Raw genomic sequence first — 9,686 nt, 5'->3', positions numbered from 1 at the left:
AATTTGGTTGTATTGATATTTGTTTTCTACTACCCAGATCTGATTTATACGATGTGTGCCGGACCTGTGTAAACTGTACATGTTATGGAACGTCTTAGTATTTTAGATTCTGCGTCGTATCAATATGATGGTTAGATGTTGCTGTTGTGCATGTACCTATCTATGTACTGTCATTATCATGCTGGTTGTCTTTTTGCTAAGTTCTAAGCAAAACTCAATAAACAAATAAAAAATAAAAAAAAGATAGCCAAACTCCAAAACTTCAGGAGCCAGATTTTCAGATTGAGTTAACTGGGGTCTGGATGTCTTATGTCTCCATGGCTCTGTGTGAGAAGATTGGGTGTCCATAGTTTTGGTGAGGAACTACTGAGAGTTCCAATAGGGTTGTGAACCAAGGTTGACGTGCTCATGTGGGATCATCTAGGATTAGTTTCAGGGACGCCTGTTTGAGTTTCTGAACCAGTAAAGGAATGAGTGGGAGAGGCGGAAAAGCGTAAGCAAATATCTCTGACCAATTCATCCATAGTGCATTGCCTTTGGACATTGGGTGTGGACACCTGGACGCAGTTTGAGCATTTTGCATTTAGATGTGTGGCAAACAGGTCTATATGTGGGAAGCCCCACCTTTGGAAGAATGGGAGGAGAACTTAAGGGTATATTTCCCATTTGTGGATTTGCTGTTTCTGACGACTGAGTACATCTGACATCTTATTGTTTACTCCTGGACGGTGTTCTGCTACGAGATATATGTTGTGATGTATGGCCCATTTCCATATGGTCTGTGCTAGCTGTGACAGCTGGAGAGAGTGTGCCCCTCCCTTTTTTTGTATGCAGTACATGGCAGTCATGTTGTCTGTACGAATTAGGACTGTCGTGCGTATTAGCCGAACTTGACATGCTTTCAGCGCCAGAAAAATCGCTAGCAGCTCTAGATTATTTATATGAAGCTGTTTCTGCTGCAAGCTCCAAATGCCCTGAATTGTGTGGGTTTGGAAATGCACTCCCCAACCTGCCAATGATGTGTCTTCTGTCAGTATTATCTGTGGAACAGGTTGCTAAAGGGCCACCATTTTAAAAGGTTTTGTGTGTTCCACCACTGCATAGAGCGATGGGTGCGGCCGTCTACCAAGACTAGATCTGATAACTGACCGTGAGCTTGGTTCCACTGAGGTGCTAAGCATTTCTGTAGGGGATGCATCTGATGTCTTGCGTAGGGGACTATAAAAATGCAAGATGCCATCATTCTCAGTAACTGCATGAACACTCAAGCTGTTAAGTAGTGTTTAGGCTGAAACTGAGACATCAGAGTTTGTATATTCTGGACTCTGGCTGGAGTTTGGTATGCTAGAGCTTTTTGTGTGTCTATAGCATCTTCTAGATATGCTTGAGACGTGGATGGTTGGAGATGGGATTTGGACAGATTTACTGTGAATCCTAGCTCGTGGAGCAACCGCACAGTTTTTTGTGTGTGGCGTAGAAAGCTGTTGCACGAGCTGGCCTTTATGAGCCAGTCGTCTAAGTATGGAAAGACATGAATATGTTGTCTTCTTAGATGGGCTGCGACTACTGCCAAGCATTTTGTGAAAACCCTGGATGCGGTTGTTACTCCGAATGGGAGGCTTTTGAATTGATAGTGCTGACCTGCTACCACAAACCTGAGGTATTTGCGGTGCGCAGGGTGTATTGGAATATGAAAGTAAGCGTCCTTTAGATCCAGAGTGAAGAGAAAGTCGCCTTGCTGAAGAAGGGGAAGCACTTGTTAAGTTTTACCATATGAAAATGGTCTGACTGAATGTATAGATTTAGTTCTCTGAGGTCTAATATAGGCCTGAGAGAGCTGTCCTTTTTGGGAATCAGAAAGTAGAGGGAGTACACCCCTGTTCCCTGGTATGGTAAAGGGACTGGTTCTATTGCACCTTTCTGCAACAAAGAGATAACCTCTTGCTTTAGAAGGGTGAGATGTTCTGGTGACATGAGGTGTGACCTTGGAGGAATGTTCGGTGGAGTGCTTGTAAGCTCCAGGCAATAACCAGATTGGATAATTTGTAGAACCCATTTGTCTGATGTAATCATATTCCAAATAGGTAGAAATTGGGAAAGACGTCCCCTAACAGGAGTGGAATGGTCGGGTGTAAGGAAAGGAAGTCACTCTTTGGTATTTGCAGGGGAAGTGCGTGTTGAGTTAACTCTGCTTCTTCCCTTGCCGTTGTTTCCTCTATATCCACCTCTAAAATAACCTCTTGATGAGGGCGACTGATTGTTGCCCTTGTAAGAGGAGGAGGGATTGTCTGTAGACACATTTTGGAGCCGCCCCTGTAAAATAAGCGACATAAGGATCCTCTGTTGGAAGGTGATTGTAAGGCCCCCATGGACTTAGCAACTTCAGTATCCTTTTTCATCTTTTCTAGTGATGTATTGACAGCTGGACCAAAGAGGTGTTCTTTGTCAAAGGGTTGATTAAGAATAGAGGCTTGCACTTCAGGCTTGAATTCTGAAATTCTTAACAGAGCATATCTACGTAGTAGTACACTAGTGTTTACTGCCTGAGCTGCTGTGTGTGCTTGATCTAGAGCACACCTGATAGAGGTATTAGTTATTAATTTACCCTCTTGCAAAAGGGATCTAGCTCGAGACTCATCAGGAAGAAATTCAATGAGCTTTTCGAGCTCATCATAATGAGCTCTATCATATCTTGCTAATAGGGCTTAAGCATTGGCAATGCGCCAATGATTAGCTGCTTGTGACGCTATCCTTTTGCCCGAAGCGTCAATTAATTTGGACTCTTTATCAGGAGGAGGGGCTTCACCTGTTGTTTGTGAATTAGCTCTTTTACGAGCGTTGAAAACTACCAGAGAGTCAACGGGTAACTGTCCTTTGATATATACAGGGTAATTAGGTGCAGATTTGTACTTTTTCTCTACCCTGGGAGTGATGATTCGAGTTCTTACAGGGTCTTTAAAGATGTCATCAGTATGTTTAAGCATACCCTTTAACATTGGTAATGTTTGTGTAGCCCTTTGAGATGAACTTAGTGTGACAAAAAAATCCTTTTCTAAAGTCTCTTTATGAAGCTCTACTCCATGATATAGTGCAGCTCTGTTAAAGAGCTCAAAATGTCCAATGTTATCATCTGGAGAAGAAGGTCTAGATGGATATAAGTCGGGGTCATTATCTGGTTGAGGGTCAGCATTATAATTATCCCATGGGTCAGTATCCTATGGTGTGTAGTCATCTATACCCCATCCCCAGTATCCTGTGGGTCAGGTGATGGTGGTGGAGGAGAATGTGTAGGTGTAATGAGTGAATTTGGATCACTGGGTTAAGAAAGTAGAATGTATGGTGGAGAAAGGTTAGTACCCACATTTTTCCTTTTTAGAGGAATGTGGTAGTCTTCTTGTAAGCCCATGTTCCTCTTTTCAGGAAGTTTGGCATGAATATGTCCAGTTTCTGGATGAATCACAATCTCCTTCTGTTTCAGATCCGAAGGTGGTATATCAATACGAGGCTCTGTAATTGAAGTACTTTCTTTAGACGCCGGTTTTGGTGTTGAAAGTTTCGGCTCTGAAGATTAAGCTTTATGCACCGGTGGCACGGAAACCAGAAGGTATTTGGATTTCGCCGCCAAAGGTTTCGGGTCGGCACCGGCGTGGGGACAAGCAGATCCCAAGCCGGAAGGCTGTTATTTATGTTTCCGCGCCGAACCCGAAGGTGGGACACTCGAAAGTTTTTCTTGGTGCTGACCTTGGACCGAAGGCTGAGGAGGAACCGGAGCCTTTTTATGGAGGAGTTGGTAGGGTAAGGAAGTCTCTTTACTCACAATCCGTTGTCCCGGTGTGAGGTCTTCGGCATCGGAGTCAGCTTCAGACACGGAGATGTGATGCTCCTCCATTTCGGCCTCCTGCGCTTGTGATTCTTCATGTTCTGACTCGTCTTCAAGGAGATCTGGTGCGAAGCCGCTTGGCTGGTACATTTCCCGCCATCGAGCCCAACTGTCACGGAGCGTCTTCTTGGATCGAAATGACGACACGTGTCGCAGTCCTTCTCGCCGTGTTCCGGGGATAGGCTGCACACTTTGTGCAAGTCGGTGCGCGGAAACTTAGCGCAACACCCTGGACATAACTTAAATGGAGTCAGTTCCATCGACTGCTACCGACCTCTGATCGAAGGTTTTCAAGTATAAATGATACCCAGAGAATGGGAAATGCGATCGATAAACAATACGATAGAGGGTAGTGGATTGCGCTTCCAAGGGGGCCCGAAGAAGGGTGCCGAACCAGAGCGCAACAATTCACATCCGAATCCAATGGTGGAAAAAAACAATCTAACAATGGAGTTGATGCCCATGCACACTATCACCGAAAGGAGGAGTCACCTACCTTGTGCCTGGAAAAGACTTCTTCGAAGAAAAACAAAGAGCAAACATCTGGACCCAACACTAGATGGCAATCTATGCACAGCATATGATCTACATCTCATATGCCTCAAACTAAAAGTATTCCTCCTTGTTGCGCTACTCCTACACCTCCCCTGGGAAGGCGGAGGATTCTGACGCATTCCTAGCTTTACAAAAACTTTGTAAATCTGGGAATGTGTCAGGTTTCATGGATGTTGCGTGGGAACACCCATGGAACGCCCATTTCACGCAGAGTAATGTGTGAAAGGACCCATATTTACAAGGCCATGAAAAGTCATGCAGGGTGACTTTACATGGCCTTGTAAACAGGAGCAGACACACTTCCCTGCCAGTGCGTCACAAACAAATTACGCACTGGTGGCGCAATGGCCTTTAAAAAGAGGCCCTAGATACCTACGCAGTCCCTCCGGTGTAAGAGGGAAGAGTGATAATGAAGGGAGGGAGATCAGTGCTGAGTCTTTGTGAGATGGTGAGGGACTGAGGATCAGCCTGAGGCTGTGGAGATAAGCTGTGAGCAAGTGTTTATTTGTAACAGAAGAAGACAGCAGGCAAATGCTGCAGAATGGGGAAGCAGGCACAAAAAGCTAAGGATGAAGCAATTCGACAGAGGCTGTGTGCTGGTGATGAAATAGAGTGGGGACTTAGGTCAACGGTGCATTGCAGGTGATGAAGTAGCACGGGCTCCAGGGTTAATTTTTAATCCTTCACCTGAGCTCCCTTGGATTGCAGAGGAAGCTCGTGTTTTTGCTGTTGCTGAAGCCACAGCGTAAATCAGTGTTTGGACCTGTTGGCCTGCATGGTGGCAGTGCTCTTTGGTGGCAGGTTCCACAGTGGAGAATGTCTGAGGCTGTGCACGCCAGCTTCTTTAGGACACTTCGGCTCACGTTTCAACAACATTTCAGCTAAGTGGCCGTGGCTCGTGAGAAAGCACACCAAAACTTCTGCTCTGAAAGGGAGAACAGGCACTAGCATTGAGATTTTCTGTTCAACTTCTCATGTAAGACACATTCAGCCCAACTAAGTAAAGTCTGTGCAGTCCCATGTAACTCAGAGGAGCAGGTTTTTATGAAGCCTGGGACACGAATGATAGAGCATGTATCGCTGTGCTGGTTTACAAGTGTGACCGGACAAGTCAATGATGTGATGAGACAACTGCAAGTGTGAGCGCTGCACAAGATAACAGCCACATCTCTGCTGGGCAAGGTGGACATTGAGGCCTACAAGTGCACCTCTCCTTTCGTCCTCACCGAAATGAGATATCACTATGGGTTGAGGGAGGGAGATCACCAATTCCTATGACGTAACTACAATTCCTCCCAAGAGTGAAACCAAACCTCCCTGCTCCTGCTTGGGATTAGTATTTCTGTGTAAAAAGGCTTCCTTTCTGGAACCATTCCACAGTTAACATGAGCCTATCTGAGCCAGTCTTAGAAGAGGGGAGCAGGGCTGCATGACCTGTACATGAGGGGATCATGGCAGACTCAAGCCTAGCTCTGGAAGGGCCCCTAGAAATAAAAAGGCGCAGATCAATGGAACATAAATACTGGTCCTTTCTACATGCACATCACTTAACATTTCAACTCAGCAACTGACAAGGCATTATGCACCAGCCCGAGAGGAGAATAATATGAATGTCACTGGCCCTAAGTCAGGAAAGTCCTTTGGTGACCCCTTGCTGGAAGCAGTTCAGAAAAGGAAGAACTTACCAGCCTTCAGGAACAGCTGCAGCACCCTTGGCAAGATAATGTGCTCTGCTTCACAAAACACTGTAGTCCAGATGCTAGAGGCATCTGCACCTGATATGCAGGAGGGACTGAGCCTGCTCCTTGGATGAGAGATCACCCCAGCCATCTGCTCAAGAACCAAAGGTGAAAACATCTGTGTGCAGACGCCTCCACCTTTGGCTATAAGGATGGAACGACCTGTTAAATGCCCCTTGGTGCATGTACCTACATCTCCAGTTTACCTTTTGGAGTCCTTGAGTAATCTTGACCTGGCCCCTTGGTCTAGGACCCAATGGCACCAGCCGGAGAAGATCTCCCTGACTGGTACAGCAGAAAATTGAACATAGAAACACAGCAAAGAGGACTGCAAATAGGAGAATCACTCATGCAGAGAAGAAATTAATGAAGCAAGTGAAGGATGTTGGGAAAAACAAAGAGCACTGGGCACTGAAGAATACTTTAAAAAGAGGCTTAGAGGAGTCCTGCTTTGGTTAGAAATCTGCACTTCGATTTATTTCGCTTTTATTTCTATTTTGTGATGGGAGTAGGGCGATGGGACCTGTCCCCCCAAAGAGTAATACCCCTCAAACCCATAAAGCCTTACTTGATGTAACCTTTGATATGCAAACGAACACCTCTATCGATTTCGACAGATTTCCAATGTACACTAGCTTCCTGCTCCCGAGAGGTCAATATTTAGCTTGGCTTCCGCCGTAGGCCGTTAATAATTACCCCACCCTTGTCTGAAACACATAAGAGGAAGCAATGCCTTTTTCTTTTAGTTTTGTTGCCTGGAAAAATTTCGGATTTCTGTCCAAGGGGTGCAGCGGGAAAGCTTCTCACCTTGGTGCAGTACACCACTGTCAGCCATGCTGGCGTCAGTGCTGCTCCTCCTATGCGTCACTCAGAAGGCTGTGTCTGACTCGTACTACGACAGTAAGTGGGGAGTCATTAATGCATTTTGCCTTATTTTATGAAGAAACCTCTGTGGGTTTGGATTTGATCTGTGGGGGGGTCAGATTGACAACCATTTTAGTGTTGCATAGTCCTTATGGGAGTTTGCATGTGCTGCGCATTAGGCCACAGGGTTGAAATCTGATGTATAGGAACGAATCTCATTCCATGTGAAGGTCTTTATGGGAATAGTTGCATCATGGGCACATCAAGGAATGTACCAGACTGTGAAGGAATAGGCTTGCATCTTCAAGAATGGGTCAGGCTATCAAGTGATGGGCCTCAAGAAATGTACTTTGTTTGTTAGCACTGTGTGCCTAGGAATGAATCTTACCATACCAGATTGTGCCTGAATGTAGAGGTATGAGTGAAAGCCTTTGCTGGGGTCCCCAAGGAAGTGCTTCATCCCTACTGGACCAATTGGGAAACCTGAGAATATCCTGAAGAGAGGCTGCTGCCTATAAAGAGGAGCCGTTGTATGTTAAAAATACTGCAGGTTCATTTGCATCTCTGCCACCTTGATGATAAATTCTCCAATCTTCACACTCCCCACCTTTCTGATACACAATTGTCTCAATAATTCTCCCTGACTTCGATAATCAAACCCTTCCCCGCAATCCCTGCCTCTGATGATCAGCTTTCTCCCTGCAGCGTGCTGCTTTCCAGAGGTTCAGTTCTCTCTACATCTCGTTGACTACAATGATGCACATCTTTCAGTGATCACATCTGTCTGCACATACATGTTACCTGATGAGCATGTTCCCTTTTCTCCACTGCTGTCTGGTGCTTATTTTATTCCTCCATAAAGCTCCAGTTTCTCAATATCCATTCTCTCCTCTCTAAAGAAATTCCTTTCTCAATTATCAATTGTCCCAAATGATCTATTATATTTTTATCCCCGGGTCAAACTGGCCTAGAGGGCAATCAGGCACTGCCCGATGGGCTTGTCCAACAGATCAGTTTGTGGGCCTGTTTTAAGGCCCAGTGGGCCGGTTTTTACTGTTGATTGCCGTGATATTAAAACAAACATTGCCGACAGCAAGCTCAAATCCATGCATCTTCCGTATGCAAAATACTTATGCAGCGTGTCTTTACAAGTTCAAAACTGGTCTGATTTGCAAATGAGGGCCACATTTTTAGTTGTGTCATCTGCTAATGGGGCCGCTTTTATTTTGGTGCCTAGGCCTATTTTTGTCCCATACCGACCTTGTTTATCCCCATAGGTTTCTGCCAATTCAAACAATCAATTCTGACTGCTGCTGTTCTCCATCGTCTTGATGATCAATTCTTGCTTACCTACAGCTCCCAGTCTCCATGATCAACGCCTTCTCAGTACGGCTGCAGTCTTCTTGATTAAATATATCTTTGTTCTCTACAGCTCCCTATACATCTGTTGACCTTGTTGTCCCCACAGCTACATAGTATCCCCCTGATTACTTTGTCATCTTATACAACAACCTGCCATCGAGATGCCCATTAATGTTCCACTTACATCCCCAACCATGATGATGGTGATTCAGTCTCTGCCATGATGCAGCTACCCCCTTCCTCTTTAGTGAAGGAAGTTTTCCCTTCTACCTTAAGTTCTCTGTGTTACCGATTAGGAGTTCGTCAGGTTTCCTGATGGTAACATGTCTTCAATCTGCACCTTCGATCCTTCTTAACAAGTCCTCTTCCTTCTTCAGGCCTAATTCTCTACCCTCAAAACACTGCTGCTTCCTCATTATGCATCCTCATACATACATTACAGGGTTGTAGAATTTGATCACCCAACACCCAGGACATACTTTTTGGGTTCAAGGGAAACAGGTTTTGAAGTTTACTTTGCCCGATGGTCAAGTAGGCCCAATGCCCTGAAGCCCAGATCCTTTGTTGTCAGTTTACAGTACAGACCTGTGAAACGATTGTCTGCCACTAAAGCAAGATTTGTATTTATTTGAGGAAATGGTATATGTTTCATTAATGCAAAGCTTTTACTATTAGGGCCTGCACCGGCAAGAAATCCAATGAGTTCAGCCTGCTTTACAGATGTGGCTCCAACAAAAAGAAGCACATGTACACATTTTTGCAAAAATTAACGATTTGAGATTATTTATATATTCTCAAGATGATAATTGGTTATATGCAGAAGCATGAACGCAAGATTAATGATATTGTTCCAAATAAAATGTGCACATAAAAAAATTGCAACCTGGAAAAAAACATGTTGCTGACCTGTTGCACAACTTTCGATGCCATTTCTCTGAGAATCTTTTAGTAAAACAAGTTTGATGTATGTCAATATTTAAAAAGAAAAACGTCATCATGGGTAACATGGAAATAAGTTAGGGGCCCCATTCTTAAGGAAAGGGTCAAAAATAAACTTGCAGATATAGTCTTTGCACTGGTGCGGGATTACGACTTTCAGGAATTCCCAATAGTACACATAGTAAGCTCCTTGCAGACTTTTGTGAATTTTATTTTCTTGTTAGCCAATGTACATGGTCACAGGTTTGAATCCAGATAGGTCGACTCAGTCTCTCATTCTTCCAAGGTCTACAAAACGAGTACCTCTGAGCAATTATTTCAGTGCCAAGAGACCTAAGAGTGAATAT

At 44.6% G+C, this 9,686-nt stretch overlaps 1 protein-coding gene across 4 annotated transcripts in view; it reads left to right on the top strand.

Annotated features, from left to right (window-relative positions):
- Positions 1 to 6,923: 6,923 nt before the first annotated feature.
- LOC146833312 (pentraxin fusion protein-like) overlaps positions 6,924 to 9,686 on the top strand; it is a 213,326-nt gene continuing 210,563 nt past the window's right edge. For all 4 annotated transcript variants that reach the window (XM_085601030.1, XM_085601028.1, XM_085601032.1 and 1 more), the window contains exon 1: positions 6,924 to 7,074. In XM_085601030.1, the coding sequence (XP_085457156.1) occupies positions 7,008 to 7,074 (67 nt within the window). In that variant the 5' untranslated portion in view covers positions 6,924 to 7,007. The remainder of the gene's footprint in view (positions 7,075 to 9,686) is intronic.

This window comes from Triturus cristatus, chromosome 4_2 (genome assembly GCF_964204655.1).
Source record: "Triturus cristatus chromosome 4_2, aTriCri1.1, whole genome shotgun sequence".
Lineage (NCBI taxonomy): Eukaryota > Metazoa > Chordata > Amphibia > Caudata > Salamandridae > Triturus > Triturus cristatus.
This window is presented reverse-complemented; position numbering and strand designations above follow the sequence as displayed.